We start from the raw sequence: 21345 nt of genomic DNA on the forward strand, positions 1-21345 counted from the left end.
TTCCTCAAGAATGGGCATTAATTGGGCCAAAAACAATTGTAAAGGTAAGGAAACAGAACTGTGTCTTAATGATGAACTCAGAAAGACGCTTGCTTTGATATGGCTAGAGACCAGAAGCAAACGGGAAAGCAAGCTCTAACATTTTAGAGGACCATTTCTAAACACACATTAGCAACAATATTCTACCAGCCTTGGTCCAAAACTCATCATCCTCAATATATAAAGAGATAAACAACTTTAACAAATTTGTCAATGAACCAAACAGGGAAATTTTAATTTGGTGTTTGCTAAATGGCAAAGTCACTTTAAAAATTGAGACCAACTGACCACAAACTGATTTATTATTGAATTTTTCAGTGTTAAATAATACTACACTTCGAAAAGGAAAAGCTATATGCAGATGACAATGTCTACAACATTTGATCTCAGTAATGCAAGCATTCGGTACAGTCTTTGAAGTGAAGAATAATTAAATAACTGCACAGGAATTGAAAATTCATTAGGCTACAATGTTGTTTATCGTGACTACATGAAATGACAGAGTTGCTGACTAATTTTCCAGACAATGAAGAAGCAAAACTATTACTTTCATTTAAAATGGAGAAGATGGCAATGCACAAAATCTGATGATGAAGGAGCTGGTCAAACAAGATGAAAAAGCACAGTGAAAGGGGAATTGTTTTTCCAGAAACAATTTACAGATGGTGGCCCTGATGGATCAGCATTGGCACTCAGTTCATATAGTCTTTTCAATCTATATATTTCAACATATAATATTACTAAATTATATTTTTGGTATCAAAAAAGGAACGTACTAGTAAGTCTGGTGAGATGCACTGTCATAACACAGACAGAGTGAAAGAGCAGAAAAAAGATGACCCCCCAATACCGCAGTAAAATAGAAGGAACAGCATTAAACCACACACTTTGTCATTCAGGAATAAGAAAGAAATGCTGGCATATCCAGAAGATGTTAAAAATGAAACACAATCTGGGAGACCACCTGTGAGTTCTATGCAGTCAAAAAAATTACAATTAGTGAACCATGTGATGTGCCAGCCAAAAATTTTAAATAGAGCAGCATACAAGACTTGCATACAAAGCAGTGAAATAAAAATTCTAGACTACGATGAAGAAAAAGAAAATTAAATGAAACAAAGTACTATCAGGATAATGAAAGGATGTAAAGGTTATCTGAAAAGCTAAACCTAAGAACTTTATTTAAGATGCCAAAATGGAAAAGAGAATTAACCCTTTCTACAGACAAGTAAGAGAAATTAGCACCTCCTTTTATCACAGATGTTTTAGCTGAAGGGCAATGTTGCCCTATATATGTTCATTATTAATAAATATTTTTAATACTTCAACATTTCTAATCATCAAATCTGAGCAAATGTAGTAGAAATAGCTTCACAGAGAAGCTTAACTGTTTTATGCATTAAGTGATGTCACCTGTAACAGCAGAGGACTGGGCTCTTTGATGTCAGTGTTTCTATCACATTTTCAGTTTCTGCTGCCTTAGCACTCCCGTTTCTGCAATGAATCTAGCTTTAAGAACACTAAACATTTACTTTAAAACATTTGGTTTTTTTACAGTACATGGACCTGGGTACTTTGCAAGATCATATTAAGAAACTACAGGGTGTTTCAAAAAGTATGGACATAATTTGAAATCGCTATGCTTTGAAATTGGGTCTATCTTCTTGAAATGCCTTGTATTTCTAATTCATATGAAGAAAAACCCAAAACTTGTGTGCAACAGCTTTGTTTTGTCAACTACTTTCATCTAGATGTTACTGCACTTGCTGCATGTGTGTGTGCGGTTCCTAGCACAACAATAAAGAACTAAAAATATACAGTTATTTTTAATCATCCTCTGTATCAAGATGTTATAATTGACTTCAAAGCTACCCAATATATAAGACAATGCAGTTCATGCTTTTGACTCACTCTGTCTTTTTCAAATTCTACCACTTCTGTTTCCCATTCCAGAGAATCTGTGTCTATGGCTGAGTCATGGGAACTATGGGCCATCAGCTGACGGAATCTGGCCTCCTTTTCCAACTGATTCTCCATCTTCTCCCTAGACAAAGAAAATAATTATTTCTAGACACAGACAAGCCTTTTAAATAAACTGATACCTAACGTTATCATCATGTGATACACTATATTTTGGTTTCTAGATCAAAAATCCAAGATGTACCAAAAGTTCGGCCCATGTTTCCATCTTTCCAGTATTCTTGGGCTGCTATTCAATTGACTTTCCTTTTCTATATATCATCCTAACATAGTCTTACATTTTTTGCATTCTTTTTCCATGATTGAAACACACAACTAGTTTTCTAACATCTGTCAAAATGGATTTAGTTTACCCTCAGATGAGCTGCATAAATATGCTCAGGACAGGTAGGGCATGATAAATACCAACTGCAAAACCTCTTCCACAACCCATTGAGATGATGTATGATGCACATTTTCCTTGCATTCATAAGCCAGTCAGAACAGAGTTGAGACAAACTAAATTGCTGTTAATCTGACTTCAGTGAAAGAATCTCATATTGCTCAAGCGTATCTCCACAGTACAAAGGTTAGAATATGTCTCATTAATAAGATTAAAAGGTTAACATAGTACCCATCACAATAATTTCCATGATAACTGAAAATAGAGGCTGTGTTTCCACACATGATGTCATGAACATGTGCTGCCCACGGCTATAACAACATATGGTTCACTTGTAAACACAGCTAACAAACGGAAGATTTTATCACAAGCTCCCATGCAGTTTGATCATTTCACTAACATACTTCAGCTCCTTCAGTTCACGCACAGCATCATTTTTCTGCTTTCTCATGTCATCCAGATTGCGAAGAGCTTCAGCCAAGTCACTCACAGCCCGGTCTCTCTCCCTCCTTAAGTTGTCACACAAAGTCCTTCAAAACCAAAGAAGTTTCAATTTAGCTACTTAAGTAACCTAAGTTTGTTACCTAAGTAACAAACTAGTTTTACAACACTGTATAGTTAATGTAAAATTTTAAAAAGCAGTTTCAAATGTTCCCTTTCAAAAAAAAAAAAAAAAAAAAAAAGTATAAGGAAGAAAAAAGTTACATATGCTATTGTGTTATGCAAAAATTAGTCAAGATAACAGAAACTTTATTCATTCCTTTCAAAACTTTATTTCTACTTATCTTCTTTAAACTAGCAGAAAAAAAAAAGTCTTATTAAAGTATTTTCCCTTGGTTCCTTAAACATGTTTAGTAACAAATATATTGGATACTTTTTGCAAAATGTCCCCATAGGTAAAGAATTATTTGCAGAACTACAGCTGTAGTAGGATTAGGTATATCACACCTAAAAGAACACATAATTTGTGGTCCTTACATAGCAGTGCTGCTGGACTCTATGGTATTTACTAGAGACATTATGGGTATGAAAGTACAGACTAAACAAAGTAAGGTGCCCTCAGGTTTTAAAAGAAATCACTCTGTGACAGCTAATGCAGAAGTTTTGACAAGTTGAAGAAAGTGCTAGGAAAACCCAGCAACACCTGGAATTTGACCAACTGCACACAAGATGTTACAAAGATCATTCACACACCACCTAGCATTCATTTACCGTATACTTTCCCTTTCTGCGACAATCTTATCCCGCTCTTGAAAGGCCCAATCTCTCCTGCACTTGGCTACTTCTGCTTCCTGGACAGCTTCCTTTAGTTCTTGTGACATTGCCTCATATTGTTTCCGAAGCATTTCAATTTCTTTGTTTGCTCTTTCTATGTCTAAGGTAGCAGAATCTTGAATCTAGGAATGAACAACATAGATAAGTATTTTAAGCACAATTTTTAGGTAAGTACACACAAACGTATTCAGTTCTCATGTTTTCATGAAAAATGTTCATTTATCTTGTTGGCAACTTTGGCAGGGGGAAGACTGAAATTGCTGTAATGTGTTTCACTCAGTGGTACACAAACCTGAGTAGAACCTACAGAAATAAAAACCCTTACTTCGAAATAACATCAGTGAATCTTTTGTATTTCAGATATGACATTCCATATTTCTTTCTTGTTCTACTTGACCAGCAGAAAAAAATTCAAGGATATTTAGAAATCAGATATACTACTATAAGCAGTTACAACACAGATTTCCTGCATTAATGTCTGATATTTACCCTGGAACAACTAGATGCACACTTTCACAACACTGACTTTGCGATGCACAGAGGCCCCTTAACTCCAAATCTGAGCAACAAAATTCTAACAAAGTTTTGTTTGAATGTTTCTTGGTTTAGATACAACTACTTTCTTCTTAATTCAACTTGTTTCTTTAACATCCTCCATGTTGAACAAGCGAGATGGTGACAATAGTAAGACAGATACACAGAGAGCACTCCAGGCTTGCAGCCCAATAACCACAAGCCAACTAAAGGATAAAGCCCATCACAAACACTGAAGGCCATGGGCTTGCAAAAAAACTGTGTGTGCTTCACTTCAAGAATATAAATAAATCTAATGAATCTGACTAGACTTGTCATTAGATTGAAGATTAAACTTTGGAGGACTGTTTTTAAGACCTGAATGCATGTACGTCAGAGAGAGACTAAGTCATGATTAATATTTTAAAGGCTCTTTTTTTTCCTCCAAGTTACAATTATATTCAAAAATAAGAGAGCACAAAACCTTAAACCCCAGGTTTAAAAATAAAAAGTTGCAACAAATAAGACCAAACAAAGGCTACGAAGAGTCATGTCTGGACTTTTGATTGTCTCCTTCATTTCCAATGATCACTTTCTTCTCTGACACTTCACTGGCAGGAAAAAGACAATTGAAAAGACCACTCAAAGCAACAAAAAAAGTTTCTATTTTGAGCATCAATTCTGATTTGGAATCCGCCAAAGGTGAGCAGCTGAGCAGGGACACTGCTAAGTCACAGCAAAGCTCACCCAAGCTTACGCAGCTTCCTTGAGAAAAGCACAAGTTTCCAAAATCTCACTGGTTTGGTCATAAAGAGCCAAACACAATGAAAGATTTATCTCCAGTACAACTGAAAACATAACTTAATTGCTTCCCTGCACACTCATTCAGGATTTGCAAATCTGTGTGACTGGCAAGGCTAAAAAGTTTATTTGTACCGGTATTCAATGAAAACAGAATACAAGTTTAATGAAAATAATCTAGTTTAATATTAAATAATTTCATATTCCTTAGTTATTTCATGAGCATAAAAGTTGTGATAGTACGCATTTTCATGTTACATTACTTGCAAGCATTTACAGTTGTATGTGGCTTGATGTTTAGTATTGCACACATGACAAGAACGCCAGTAAGTGTGCAGAACTGTAAGAATGTTACCAACCACACAAGGACATAAATCGTCAGAATAGCATATTTACACTAAGAGCATGTGTAGATTAGAAAATGTACAATCGCACTTCAATAAACTTCCTTTATGAAGTATTATAAGTAGCTAACATCCTAAGCAGGTCACAGGCACAAACAAAACACATTAAAGATGTCATCAAGCCCACCAGCAGGTAATAATCTGCCCATTCACCTACTAATTACAATATTTTACTTGCCGTCTACGAACAGAAACCTAATACTAAGCATAACTGTATTTTTTTCAAACAAGAAGATCTGTCACTGTGTCTTGAAGAACATACATGCGTTTGTATGTACTTTAGAGTGACTTTGAGCATCTTCCTCCACTACTCCATGTGCCCAGACCTTTAACTGATCTCTTCAAAATGAATGACCCTTTGAAGCTAAGAAAGAAACAGTAATCTATGAAGACTTGCAATACCTGACGGGCTTGGTAATATTCCCTTAGTAGATGGTCTCTCTGGATGATAGCTTCTGTTCTCTCCTTCCTGGCAACGTCTCTTTCTTCCTTCACTGTCTCTATATCCTTGCAGGCTTGATCAAGTTCCTTCTGAGCCTCAGCTTTGTCCTTCACTTCATGACAGTATTTTTCCAGCAACTCGTTCCTCTCACAAATTGCTCGATCTCTTTCCACTAGAGCTGAATTTAGCTCCTAAAACAAGATCCATTGTTTGCAGTAGGTTAAGTACAGAAGGAAACAGTTCATCTTTCCAACTGGATACACTCTGATACCTTAAAAGCCCAAAGAGTTTACCACTAATGGTCTGAAAAATGGGAGCAGAACAGGACTGTGATCACATCACATACAAGTTAAGTACTAGCAAACATTATTAAATCAATACTGAAGAGAACAGAATTTCACATTAGCACAGTCCAATGTCAAAAATAAGCAAGAATCTGGGAGCACTCACAGCTTTGAGGACTCTAAATGAAGGAAAGTTATTAACGAGTCAGACTTGGTGTTGTAAGAAAGGCTTTAAGTATGGCAAAGGCTAAGAATATACTGTGAATTTTTTTAAGCAACTACCCTGAGTTTATCGGACTGCAGTCACTCAGACAACCTAGCTACATATCTTATAGCTTCTTCATCAGTTTTAAAGGGATATTAAAGTCACATGCCAGTATGATAGCAGTGTGCAAGCTACAGCACGTTCAAAGATAAAACCACAGTTATGCCGTAAAGCAGAATGACATTTTATTAAGTTTGGTATTCAGCTGCACCATAATAAAAAAGATGAGGCAAACACAGCTCTAAGATACAATCTGCCTTTTTAAAATAGTTTAAACTAGAGCTCCTATTGAAAGAATGAGGCATTGAAACAGTTGAATTTCATGCCATTACAATAGATAGTCCCACTCTCTAGAAGCATTCAAACAATGGCTACAAGTCCTTCTACATATAAGCATTCCTAACTGAAAACTATTGATGTTTTGATCTCAAAAAGGTCACCTGAGACAGCTGACATTTGAAAAGCAATAGAAAGAAAGGGTCCAAATACTCAAAGATAGAAAGACATCATACCATAAACTGACTTTCATTCTACTTTCCTCTACAATTTGCAAGGAATAAGACTGAGTATTTAAAGCACAGATGATTGCATTTTGCTGTATTGACATAATTGTTTTTGAGATACGGCATTTAATTAAGGCTAGTCAGGCTGTTTCAACAGTTCCGTGCCAGTATTAAAACAGCTATTTTTACTGTAGAGTAACAGACAAGTACTAGAATTAATGACTCACTCTGTGAACTTTAAGCATATCAGTGCATTGCAATTACCAGAGCACTTAAGTTTCCTCAACATCAGTAAGAGCTTCCATTGCTCAGTACCTCTAAAAAGAAATCTCTAACCCATCTGCTGGTGCAGGCAAGTTTTAGCACTGGAAGCAATGTTTTGCACAGCTTAACTACAGACTTTATAAAATGGGCATTCAAGTGTTCATATAAAACTTACACAAAAATATTAAGTCTTTTCCAGCAGGCAGCAGAGATCAAAGTCATCACAGTATCAAGGCAGAGGTAAAGTTTGCAGAAAGCCCTTAGCTAAACAGGAATTTACAGTGACTGGAAAAAAATACACATTGCCAGAGTTTATTCCAGCATGCTCAAGACAAACTATCTGAATAAGAGCAGCCATTGCCTCCAGTGGTCAGTAGTAAAATTCCTCCTCTGTCTTTTTCCTGTGACATTTGCACAAAATTACAACATGACAGCACAGGGCAACGCGCCATTTGGCGCTGATTAGAACAGCTTCTGTTTGGAAAGCTCAACGTGGTTTGGTTTGAAGAACGATTATGAATTTGTGAAGAATTCATATGTTGGAAGGAAGTTCGTGCACCTGAATTTAGTAAGATAACTTCATACAGGATAAAATACAATAAGTTCATTAAACATTGGGGAAAGTTGACTACCACTGAGATGAAACACAACATTCTAAGTATTTCCTGGAGCAAAAATTATGTCAAACAAAACCATCACTGGGCATGTACAAGGAGAAACACATAATATCTAATCCCTAGCTTTGAGTGACCAAGCTCACTAGAACTTAATCCAAAACTGTCCATAGTGGAAAACCCTGACCTTTCTTCTATTGTTTATAAATGCCAGAAAATTATGACATTCTGGATGTAAATTAACCCATTATGTTTGGGCATATGGAACCACAAGAAGTACTATGTGACACAGCAACATACCTGCTCACAAGCAGAAGAGTCATAGCCACAGGAAAACAGGAAAAAAGGAAAACTCACAGTACTGCTATTTTACATCTTTTAACACATTACAGAAGTGGTTATTTCTGCTTTCTGATAGGCCAGTGCCAGGGGCAAAGACAAGCATGTGTCTGTGCCCTGCCAGCACCTCGCTCAGCAGTCCAATGTGCTTACCTGTTCTTATTCAAACATCTCTTCAAACTCATTTAGGTAGGAGAGAACACTGTTGTATTTAAAATTTTAATTTCCTGCCTCTTAAAGCACTTTGGCAAATTACTCATAGTGCCACAATGACAGATATAACAAATTGGAGCAGAACGACTAATTGTGGCTGTTTTCATCAATATTCCTTAGTAGTCACCCTGATTCCACTGAAATCAGCAACAGATGTTTCTGTTGGCTTCATGGCTTTGATGAATGTAGAACAGGTACAAAACGTATTAAAACCTGTTGCTACATTGTTTAGGTGGCAACTATGCGAGGTTGAAAACTATGAATTCTGAAAACCAGAAGTCAGTTATTTTTAAAGCTCTGATGCCGTATGTCACAATTCACATTATGTCCACCAACAATGGTGTGATGTAAAATAAGCTCCACGCATTAACTTTTCATGAAGACCATTTTGCTCAGATGTAATGCTGTGAAAAAAGTAAAATGAGATTTATAGGCAATGAGGTATATTTACTTGTATCTATTTCATGCTGAATTTAGTATCTGTAAACCAATGGGCCACGTCAATGTCTATCAGCTGAAATGAAACCGAGAATTAAGTTGCGTTTTGGAAATCTTAACGGCATCATTACAACATGGTGGAAATATAAGCATTTCAAGAACATATTGCTGAGAAATACAAAGTTCTGGTTTCACATTCTCTAAGGCATGCCTGCGTTCTAGTGAAAAATCTTTAAAATATTCTCTTTAACACAAAGGCAGAAAGAGGGAAAGAAAGTAAGACCATGCATGTCAGCACAGGCTTTGCATAAACATTTGAGACTACTTTATTATGTACCATCTTCAGTTATAGTGGATAGTATCCAGTGGTTCCTGTACAAGTAAGAAGTTAAAAATAATGAATATTTAGAGCTATATTGTTTCAGAGAGCATTACTTGAAAAGGCAGAGAAGACCAATGGAGTAAAGGAGAACAGCATTAAGTCAAGTGAACAGCAAATTTCAACTGACAGGTACTCTGTTCAACCATAAAAATCTTAATAAATCTATAGTAAAAAGGACAGCTATAGGAAAACATCAGCACAGAATTTTCTCTTTGCAGTGCATTCCTATTTTTCATTAATCAGTCATACATTTGAGATTCTAGCAACAATATTCCCCTTCAAAACAGTATGTTAGTACCTGTCTTAAAGCTTCCATCTCTTCACTAGCCACTCGCTTCTCAGAAGAAGTGTTCTTCAGTTTGGACTCCGCAAGCTCCAGCTCTGTTTGAAGCTTATCTACTTCTTTAATCACTTGATCTCTCTCACTCATTATGAGGCGGTATTCATTGAAAACTGAATCCCTTTCTTCCTTATATTTTTCTGCATCCTTTGCTGCTTTCAGCTGCATTGTTTTGAACCTTGTCACCTCCGACTGCAACCGCTCCATCTCTCTCTGCAACTCTTTATTTTGGGCTGTGGCACTGCTTAGTTCCTGCTGTACTGATTCAAATCTAAAAACAAGCAGAAACACCAATAAGGTACTTGTTCCTTATTTTCCTTTTTTTTTCATACATTATGGATTTGGCAGCATAATCAAGCATATCCATTGGTAACACACAACTGCAGAGGACTCCCTTAGACAATGTACTCTGAGTGCTGTAAAATAAAAGTTGGACTAATTATTGCTTTAGGAACATTAGGGAACCTTTAGGAATGTTAAGAAACCTTCTTAAGGAACCAAAACATAAAAATTGTCAGAAATAATTTATAATTACTTTAATTATTGAAAGCAAATTTCTAACAATTTATTCTAAGAGGAATGCAAAATGTTGTTATTTAATAGCACAAGTTTAACTTTATTTACTGCATTTAGCTCTGCTCATCTTCAAAGTTAATTCCTTCTTTCAGCACACACTCTCGGGTATGTGGGAAGAAGGGAAGCAAATGCAGAAATCGGAAAAAAAATAGAACTTGCACATGCCCAAATATGCCACAGGGTTGGGAAAAACAAAAAAAAGCAAAAGCAGATTTTTATGGTAAAAATGCAGACAATGGAACTAAACCAAGGTAATTCAAACATTGTTTGTTTTCACCAGTAGGTCATCAAATAAAATTGAAATGCAAAATATCTTGAACTATCTAAAGTATTTTTTTTAATTTAACACAGACAAAAACATCAGTACTTTATCACTACAAAATACTGAAGTGTGGCACAATTAAAAAAAAAAAGACATTAAACATTTTATTTGCTTTTCAAGTAGTAACTTTGTGTTTATATTCACAAAACATTCTTTAAAGCAAGAATGTCATTCTACAGACAAGTTCACGATTAGGTTTGAAAAGAGACTTCTCCCGAGAGCAGTGTTTTACCACAACTGGACACTAGGATTTCCTTGCTTGTTTTTTCCAAAACTCACAGGTAAGTGCCATTGACAGAAACACTGTACCTAAGTTGACAAACTTTTCGGGTTATCCAAATTTCAGGTGCCTACAAACTTCTGGCAGACTTTCTTCCCTCTCTCCCCCCGCCCCATATACCTCCCACTGTTTAAAAGTGCAGTTTCTTGTCTCATACAGCATATTGCCTGACTTTTCCCAAGAGACCCCTATAAACCTGATTTTGAATCTTACTCATCCTGCCCTCCTTAAAAGCTATTTTGACTGTGTTTATATTTTGTATTAAAAAAAATAGTGCTGCAATTTATAACCCATTCATCCTCAAACTACAACTTTAAGTTTTACATTCTGAAAAGCATACACATCTGAAACACACTTCAAAAATCTTTGGTCAGTCACTCAGAGAAATATGGTTTTGGTTATGAAGAAAGGGTATAAACATGAGACAAATAATGGTTTCTACAAATAGAAAAAAGTGAAAAAGCAGCCCAGACCTAAAGCCAACTGAATAAAAGGCAAATATTCCTGAAGTTTGGTTACATGAATTGAGGTGGATCACCGGTTCAAAGGAACGTGAATATCTTTAATAAAATTTGTAAAACTAACCTCTGCTCAGCATCAACCCACACCTTCCTCTCAAGAACCAAACTCTGCTCAGTATCGAACCACAACTTCCTAAATCACAAGGCCACAATACCACTGTGTTGAGTTTCTGCATGTGTCAGCATAGTTGCAGTACTGCTTGTAGTGTATGTTACGCTTTCCCTCACTTTCAGGAATCCATGGCAGTCTAAGTTAAATAACTTATTATCTTATTGTTCATATTCTCCTATAGTTTAATTTGATGGATCACAACTATGTACACGCTATTCACGTGTACGTTATTATCTAGGCGCAACCTCCCCTTTTTGAAAGACGAGAAGTCTATGAATGTGGAAAACAATGTTTTTTGGCTTTGGTCTGTGGGAGTTGTGTATTATCCCTAACTTATGGCACTAAAAACATTCCCAACATGCACACAGATCCTCTTTGGAGTCCTTATGTATATTAGCATTCCTCCTACCCTATTCGAGTAACTGTGTAGGCTCAGTATCGAGGAGGAACAGAGAGAGGTGAAGTGTGGGATGAAACAGTGTCTGTGCCCGTCTGGTTTGGCACTTGTGGTGCTCACAGCAGCAGCACCTTCTCCGCAAAGCAACACTCCCAGCCGTCTGCATCCAGCGAACTCTGCTGCCAGCCAGAAGCTCTGCCTCTGAGTCCCATGCAGTCTGCAGTTCTAATTTTCATGAGAAGTTAACTTATGTTTGAGAACATCCTAATCTGCTGAACACCTTTTAAACACATCCTCCTATTGACTTTTTAAAAATCATTTAAACAAAGATACACATGTTAATGGACTCACCATCCATTGAGGAGTTTGTTTGGAACACTAAGTCTGAGGTTTAACAAAACTTTGGTTGTACTTGACTCCTGTGTCAACATGCTTGGAAGGCAGAATATCCCCTTCTCACATGAGCTAAACAATGGTTAAAATTCCTCATACAACTCTAAAACCCTAACTGTGAAATCCTTTTCTTGAGAAAAAATGCACCACTTCTCCAAATAAAGAGCTCCATCACACCTCCTAGGACCTTCCAGAAAAATCTTACATAGAGAAGTGCATGTTTAGTCACCACACCAAAAGAAAATACACTAAAGAAAATTTTTAGGAAAAAAGTTAGAAAAGTATTTGTGATTGTACCACAGAGAAAATAAGGTGCTACATTAGAATTGTTACTGCCTTTACAGAATATCTGAAAGTTATCAAAACCTGGTTATACCTTCTAAGAGAGGATGAATACTGCTGCTGAAAATGAATTGCTGTGTCCCTTTGCTTCATCAACATGTCGATCTGTTTCTGAAGGCGCCTGTTCTCCTCCTCAGCCTGTTCTAGGCGGCTCAGATCCGTATTGTGACTGGCAATCTTCTCATTGTACCGTTTCCTTAGGGCATCATAATCCTTCTTCACACCCTCTAGTTTGTCCATTGCTGTATCATAAAGTTTATTTAATATCTCTGATGACCCATTTTGCTTCATAACCTAAAAAAATGCCAGAAACAGTATTAATAAACTTTTAATCAGTCCAATATATTTTATCTGAAATATATATATATAAACAATATTAGAACAAAAATATATTAATCAGGTTTAATAATAATTTTTTTAATGACTAAGGAAACACTGAGCCACTCATTACTGTTAAGTCTATTACTACATATGCTGAAGGTTAACTGTGTAAAAGCCTGCTTTATCACAATTCAGAGTGCACAAGTTTATGTAAATCTCGCTACCAACAGTTATTAAATCCACGTTGTTTTCAAAGTACTTTGTCGTTTTAGCAAGAAGTCATTTGATGACCAAGATGATGGCTGTAATTTAGGAAATGACCACGAGGTGGCAGCGATGGCAGGTTGCCTGTATCCTCCATGAACAAATAAATTAAAACTTCAGGAGAATAAAATCTACCCTAAATATGTTATACATTCAGGCATATGTATTAATATTCATACACTACTTCATCTGAGAACTACCCATAGAGGTTTGTGTTTCAAAAGCTATCCATAAAATATGAACAAGAAAAGAAAAATCCATTTAAACACAAAGTCTGACTTGAATCTTAGTTTCAAATTAATTTCCATTGACATAAGAATCTTGTTGTAAATAGCAAAGTTGATGATAAATGACCAGCAACAACAGAAAGGCACTAATGAGCTTCAGCAAATCTAGTCCTTCCTTCTTCCTTCTCAAAAGACAAAAAAAAAGTGCCCAAAATGAGACCTTACCCCTTTCCCCTCCTTTTTTTTAAATACTAGGCTCATTTTTTCATTTCACCTTTTAAATAGAAATTTGTCCTTGATGGAGCAGTGGGAACAAACAGGAACACTCTATATAGAGAGGTGCCAGAATTCCTGTAATCATAACATTAGCCTACAAAGGTGTGTTCCCAACTATCCGAAAATAAAGACTATTTAAAAAAAAAAAAAAAAAAGGAAGAAAAAAGACAGAAAATATCAGCTCTATAAAATGCTGAAACCAAATACATAGCAACTACCCCCCATGCACAAATTGTCTCCTCATCTTCTTCTGCCGTACGCTCAGAGTAAGGACCAGTTCCCGCACAGGGCAGCACACAGATGCCTGCAGAGCAGAAGGGAAGGAGCCGGACAGACTGCCCGCTCCCTGCCCACAGGCAGCTGGTAACAACCAGCACTGTCAGGAAATCTGTTCTCTGCACAGGCAAGATAGGAGAGACAACGTTCTTCAGCCCGACACTGCTCTCCTTTAAATAATGCAGATGTGTAAAGGCAGTAAGTTACTGTTCATAAAGCGGCCCTGAAACAAGGCTGCACTTCACGAGAGTCTCATGGCTATGGCTATTCTCCACACACTTGTCCTACTCTCAGTGAATTCAGTAGCATAATTCACACAAGGTTGGACCCGTGATTAGCTAGCATGCTTCAGTCAACCACTTCAGACATGCTAAATGTGATAAACTGTCAGCATATGTAAAGTGTAAATACATTTTGATTTAAACCCACTCAAGAGAGCTGCTTTCCTGAAGACTGCTTCCCAAAGCATTCTGAGAACAGGTTTGAGAACCAAGTATTTGAGAATCCAAGCAGCAACAAATCACTTCTCTCTGTCTAAAGCATACATGGAATAACTTTTTGCAGAAAACACACTAAATCATTAAGGAAAAGAAGGACAAATATACTCAAAATGGTATGGAATTCAGCATAAACTTTCTACCAGAGATTTGACAGAGGACAGAAATGCCATAAACAGGGAGCAGTGCACTAAAGGAGGTCTCCCATTCAAAATCCCAGTCTGAGAAAAAGTAAATAGTCCCAGCTGGACAGAGGACGGCAGCCATGGCAACAAGAAACTTCATATGCAAGCAGCAGAAACTTAAGCTGGTCAGCTGCTCCACAGCAAATCCATGACAATCCCACACGAAGAGTAACCCAAGCAAACATTTTTGCCCTCTGAAGCCACTAAGATGTTGTGTTTTGCTACAGCCTGACGATGAAACAACATGTCAGAGAGGTCAACACAAAGTTTGACTGATTCAGATGAGAAATGACACAGACAAGACTCTTGATGCCCCTTCAAGACCCCGTGATTCACTGTAACATACTGAGAAACAGGGTTACACAACTTTCTGACGGAGTCACTTACAGTTTTCTTTAAAGGTTTAATCATGATGTTGACATGAGACCGAATTTATATAAATAAACACTGACAATGATACTTCAGCCTTCTTCTCCGCTGCCAGACAATTTCAAACTTCAGGACAGAACCTCAAAATACAATAGCCTTCTCCTGGAGGTTTTACCATCCCTGCTTTGCAGACCAGCAAACTGAGGCACAGAACAACTAAGCAATTTGCCCAGGTTTACACATCAAACCATTTCTGCTACACAGAACATCAGCTATCTGCAGACCCAAGCCCCTCGACCATTTCACAGAAGAACTCTTGAGTTAACATTAGAGGAAGGGCCCTAAGGGAAACACAGATCTTCACTCCTTTTTGCACAAGCTCTCAAGCACCTCCTGAAGCGCCACTCAGCACATCCAGCTCACTTTGACCTTTGCCCCTCCTACTCTAGCAAATAATTATTTTTCTTTACATGGGTATTGCTTCTGAAGCCTAACGTTTGACTTGTCAGTTTGACTTGCAAGTTTGCCCTGTGAATCAGGCTACACACAGTTAACCAAGGTATTCTCTTTAACCATCCCACATATTACTGTAACTATCCTAACTACATGATCAGACTTTTCCATAGGTGAACCACGGACCTGATATGACCAGTTGATCCTTATTGTTATTCGTCTTTCCTCAGAATGTGTGAACAACATTGGCCTAGAGACAGCTTGTTATATACAGTTCTGAAATGCCCACCTCTTCCTGAAAAGCTTACCTTTTTTAAGTTAAAAAATATTAATCAACTTTTAAAAAAATCACACATATACAATCTTCCTCACGTACCTTTTTTTTCATCTCTGCATCAAAGTTTCTTAATACCACCTAACCTTCTACATCCCTCATTCTTTTTTCACAGCTAAACACAGAAAACCAATTAGTATCCAAGATCTCATTTCCTCCCCTAGTGCTGTAAAACGTAAGGTGGATGTATTAGAACGAGCATGACACAAAAGGCCGCAACACCGCATATTTGGTTTTATTGACTTATTTATCAAAGGGACAATTCATGATCTCTCCCAGCCCTCAGACTACCAGTTGCAGCTCACCTGCTGCTGCTGACTGCGCAGGTCCGTTATCTCCTTCTGATCCTCGTCATGAAGTCTCTTCATTTCCTCACACGACTGCTGGAGGTGATTATGTTCTCGCACCAACTGCGTGTTTTTCCTCTTCAAGGTATCCATGTCCTCCTTCAGCTGTGACTGGTCACTCAGCAGCCGGCTGTGCAACGTGCTGTCACGGCACATAGAAAATGCTCTTAGAGGCCAACTTGCCAGGACAAAGTCCTAGACTAACTAATTTCAAGCATGAGTTTCCTACCAAGAAAGCAAGTCAAATTAACTCAGTTCTGTGTAGAGTATTCCAAGCATCCGGGGCGGGAGGAGGGGTGGGAAACAAAACCAACACCACACAACACATCAGAACACCAGAAATGGGGATATAAGCATAAAAACACACAAAAGTACACAGTACTAAACAGCACCAGAAGAGATGATGGATTTACGCCACCCACCAGTGCCATTTCACAGCCATTTTAAAAACAAGCAAACAAACAGAAATGGTATTCCAAGAGTACTCCGAGCTCTTTGTAAAGAAGCCACGCAACTTACTACATCTGCACCTGGTGACAATATTTAATACTATTTTGAGGTTTTGGAAAAAGAACATAAGGAAATGATGCCTATCTTTAAAGGCTTGAAGAGCTGTGGGTGAAAGTGCTATGTAAGAACTAGCAGCCCCCAACAAAAACAAACACTGTCATGAAATACTAGTCACACTTTAGAGTGCAGATTTAGGCGATATAAACTTCAAACCAAGAACTTATCCGCACTTCTATTTCTGAGTTGTCTTCCTTTCAAGTGAACAAGACGTTACGCTGCTTGCACCAATGACTGATTTTTAAACAGAAGCACACGCTAGAAATATTCACCAATTTCTCTCTGTTTCACCACATTTTCATAAGAGCTTACAATTGATCTAAGTTTCTGTTAAAACTTACACAAGTCAGCATGAGAGATATCACTACCTATTAAAAACAGTAACCAGTGACATTCTCTCAAATTATATTCTGCTCTCCATCCCGACAGTAAGACTATTAGATTGTATCTGTAAATCAGCAACTAGGCTTTCCTTGTCAGTGCTCCATCAAAACATCAGGGATTTCTATCTCAAATTCTTCAAAATAAAATAACCAATCCATATTTTATCATTTCAAATAGGCCAGAAATGTGTTACCTGATGCATGAAAACATTAACTTTGTGATTAAAGTGAAAAAAACAGAATTAAAAAAAAAAAAATGTTTATGACCATGTTCTAATACTTTATGGTCTAGCACAGACCGGTAAAGTCTTCCTTTGGACAGTTTTACTAATACTTACTGATAAAAATCTGCCTCTTTTGCTGCTTCTTCACACCGTTTAAGTGTCTTGGTGTGTTGATTCTGCAGAGACTGTAGGTCTGACATGGCCTTCATGCACTGAATCTTCAGTCTTTCATAATCATGATTTGGTTTTGGACTGGGCCTAGCATGGAAAAAGAATATGAAGGCAAATGTCAGCTATTAAAGAGAATGGAAAGTCTGGGAAATTACTATCCAATAAATAAATAGTATCAGACAACTGTTGATTCTTAGGTTATATTATGCTGTAATTAAAACACCGACCATGTCACATTAAGATGTAACCACAAATAAAAATTCAGCAACTTTAACCTGTATTAGTTTTATACTGAGAGATAACATCTAATAATGAGATCATTCTAACACTGACATAACCAAAACCAGTCCTGAGCACGCATACACCCCTCTTCTGAGCAGCGGGATTATCACAGGGCAGAAGTGTCACTCGATACAGGAACAAGTGAATCCCAGCAGCTCAGCTCCCTGCGCTGCCAGGGCAAACCTCTCACGGCAGCAGCACTGAGCTGCACTGAGCGGAGCTCAGAAGATGCTGCCAACGCCAAGCGGGGGCTGCGCAGAGACCTGGGCTAAGAACAACTTCTCACCTAGGCAGCAGCTGGAGGATCTCGTCTACAGCTCCCATGGAAACATCAGAGTTAGAGTTGAGAGAAAACATTTCAATGGGACACCAAACACATGCATCTGTGCCAGCAGAGCTTGACCAATTTGACTTATTGAGCATTGAATTTAATTAATTTGACTAAGTCATTCTGCTGAATTACATATCTCATTGAGTGCTACCATGTTTTTTAAACTACTATACATAAAAGAGAAAATAAGTCAGAATCTACCTTGTGTTTCCACAAAATAGCCCAAATTCTGTTCAAAATAATTACTAAGAATCTCCTGTACAATACAATCTCCAATAAGAAATTTTCAGTAACCTGAACAAAGTGAAAGCCAAAGTCAGTCAAAAGATAACTTATGACTGATTTTTTTTTTAGTATGTAAGGATTACCGGGAGAGGAGACATTTTCTAAAATAATCTACGTTGTCAAGCAATTGTCAAGCAACACATTATTCTAGATTGCACAAGATACTTCTATTTATTTATTAAAAAATCATAAATCATGCTAGAAACTAAATTAGCAGGGTTACGGCTTCTTGTTTTGAAGCACTAAGCTTCTGAAAGAGACTCTAAATTGAACTGTTCCTCCTCTGTATAGCCACAAAATTTCTGCACCATCTGATTCTCCAGTTTCAAAATGAAGCTTCTGACAGCTGTCTCTGTGTCACGTCCTGGGTCTCTTAACTCCACAGGCAATGGGCGGGTAGGGGGCAAACCAAAACAAAACACACTACACACCCACACACCACCACCAAAAGAGAAGAAAACAACTGCTTCCTAATTTAACTCTGTTTATTCACATATTGGATTTGCTCCATTGTTCCACAGATCCCTCTTTCTCCCTCCCAGCTCTGTCTCCCAAGCGGCTTCACCGCAAGCGCAGCCTGAAAAGCAATCAGAATTCACTTCATATAGGAACAGCAACAGCACCATGGATTCTGGAACTGAAACGCAGCTGGCACGAATCAAAATGAAAATGGTTTCTCACTGCTGCAGTGGTCAGAGTTGTCAAAAAGAAAATGCCAGCCACATCTGATTCACAGACTTCTAGACAGCATGTATATGATATGAAGGTGTTTTTTAGCAACCCAGTAAGGTCTTCAACTGCAATTCCTCTTTTTCTCCTCTCTACAGAGAAATGCTCCTGGGAAAAACAAAACCAAAGAAACCCTTCCTTGACTGACAGACTCCAGCAACAGTTAAAAGCTAAATTAATATAAAGCAATGGAATATTCAAGTCATATCTACAGGGATGTCTTTTAGGTTTTTTATTAATTGTTTAGGGATGCAAAAGAACTAGTACATTATTCATACAATGTTACAGGCATAGTACCAAAACTACTACCATCTTAATACTTCTAAAATATAACCGTTGTTAGCATACGTAGAACTTAATTTGAAATGTTCACACCCTTGACAGAAACACAAAAACCCAAGGATTTATTTAAATCAGACTTTAGGGAGAACTTCCTGAGAGTAGACACCATCTGTCCACCACAGTTATTAAATTGACAACATTAATAGAAGAACAGTTTAATCCTCAGTTGAAGTGTTAACCTTACTCACACCCATTAGCACATGTTCATATTAAGCCTGTAATCATAAATTCATATTGGTGCAAAATATTTCAGTGTATGAATTTTTACTAAAGGATAACTATTAGTTGAGTCAAAGCAATGGTGAGAACTTGTTCTACAAGTTTAACACAAATCACGTGTATTTCATGTATTGCTGAAGTAACACTAGCGTTACTCTAATTTAAAACAAAAATAAATCCTATAAACTTATGGATACCATGTAGGTAACTACAGAAGTTAGCCTACATACACAATGAGGAATGAACAACAATGCCATCAGTAACATTCTGCATTTTACGTCATCTAGATGAAATAAAAAACATCTGGATAGCCAGGGCCATATGTTCTGCAGCACTGTTCCAAGGCTTTATGTCTCAGCAAGACAAACAGGGATATGCACAGGAGGAGCATTGGTCAGAAGTCAAAAATCAAAACTGTTGCAACAAAGCAATCCATTCAAACGCACACAGTGGTTGACTCTTGTTTAAGTAAGACCATCACACTTTTATGCTAAAATGCCTCATAAAGTACATGAAAATATTATTTCAATAAAAGAGAGGTGTCAGTTACTATTTTAGGAGCATTGGTTCAAACAGTAACAAAATGGTCCCATAGTTTTTCTGATACTCGTATAACAGCTCTAAAAATCCTTCGTATTCCAGTAGAATTACCCCAAGCATAAATCAAGGCCGCAACGAGACTGACATTTAAATGTACCTGATGCTGACACAAAAGCTAATCCCAACAGCAATTGTGGGCAATGCCAACCCAACAACTTGAAAATGTTTTTCTTTACTATTGCAATTCCTCCACCACCACCACCACTTATGTATCACACATAAAGAAAACCTCTTCTCAAAGACAGTCCCTTCAGGCGGTTTATTTGTGTTGCAGTTCTCTTCCACCACCACAAAAGCAGGAAGAATAGCAAGGTTAAATCTCTAAAGTGCACCTTAAGCATGCTAAATTATTTGGTCAAATCTTTGCTCGACCACCACAACACGTGCACATGTACAGTCACCATCAAGTGACACAAGCACAGCATGAGCAATCCTGCTCCTGCCCAGCAGGATGACACATGTTCAGCTGATTCAGCACATCACAATCCACTTCTGTGGCTCCTCTTCCACTGCTCTGGGCTTAGTCAACACTTGCTTTGGAAAACAGCTCTTGGTTTTGCAACCGCCAGCCTTCACCGCCAGCACAGCCCAGCCTACAAGTGTGTTGAGAGCCGCAACTGTTTTGAACTGCGCCGTGGTGACGTGTCGAGATTCGCCTCTGCAGCACCTGCGTTTGGTATGACAAAAGCCCTTTTTGGGTCATAAAAGTCACCATCTGAACAACGATCTTTCGCCTTTCACACTTCAGCATAACAGTTTGCAATGTCTGGGCTTTGACTCCTGGAAGGGTGATGATTACTTTTATATGAGGAAAGAATGCACAACAAAGTAAAAAAAAATACCAGGAAGCTTTCGAAAACTACAGAGGTATATATGGATGTGAGGAGCTGTTGCTTTTATGCTGAAGAAAAAAAAAATGTCAACTAATAATCTTCATTTATTTCCCACTCTTCAAATATTTAATGTTTGGAAGGCAGCATTCTCCATCTAACATACACTGTCCAAGCACTGCCCAAATACAATGTTTATTCTGATGAGTCCTTCTCTAAGCTGTAAACACTTATATTTTCCACAACACACAAATCCTACACTGGCAGCAGCAGATTAACAGTTAAGGAGAAAAACTAGGGCAGTTCAGAGTCCAGCCCATCAAAACTTTATTAATAGTATCCTGGATTATGGAGAACATTAACGTAAGCTATAAAATCCTAAATGTCTAAACTCTAGTGACTTAAAAGTTCC

General features: G+C 37.6%; 1 protein-coding gene across 5 annotated transcripts in view; it reads right to left on the reverse strand.

The window, feature by feature from the left end:
- Positions 1-21345, reverse strand: part of DLG5 (discs large MAGUK scaffold protein 5) — a 107286-nt gene that overhangs the window by 31585 nt on the left and 54356 nt on the right. For all 5 annotated transcript variants that reach the window (XM_065068508.1, XM_065068506.1, XM_065068507.1 and 2 more), the window contains exons 4-11: positions 17259-17402; positions 15929-16112; positions 12456-12715; positions 9437-9749; positions 5797-6027; positions 3614-3798; positions 2806-2931; positions 1951-2083 (exon numbers count right to left, since the gene is read on the reverse strand). In XM_065068508.1, the coding sequence (XP_064924580.1) occupies positions 1951-2083; positions 2806-2931; positions 3614-3798; positions 5797-6027; positions 9437-9749; positions 12456-12715; positions 15929-16112; positions 17259-17402 (1576 nt within the window). The remainder of the gene's footprint in view (positions 1-1950; positions 2084-2805; positions 2932-3613; positions 3799-5796; positions 6028-9436; positions 9750-12455; positions 12716-15928; positions 16113-17258; positions 17403-21345) is intronic.

The sequence above is a fragment of the Columba livia genome, chromosome 6 (assembly GCF_036013475.1).
Source record: "Columba livia isolate bColLiv1 breed racing homer chromosome 6, bColLiv1.pat.W.v2, whole genome shotgun sequence".
NCBI lineage: Eukaryota > Metazoa > Chordata > Aves > Columbiformes > Columbidae > Columba > Columba livia.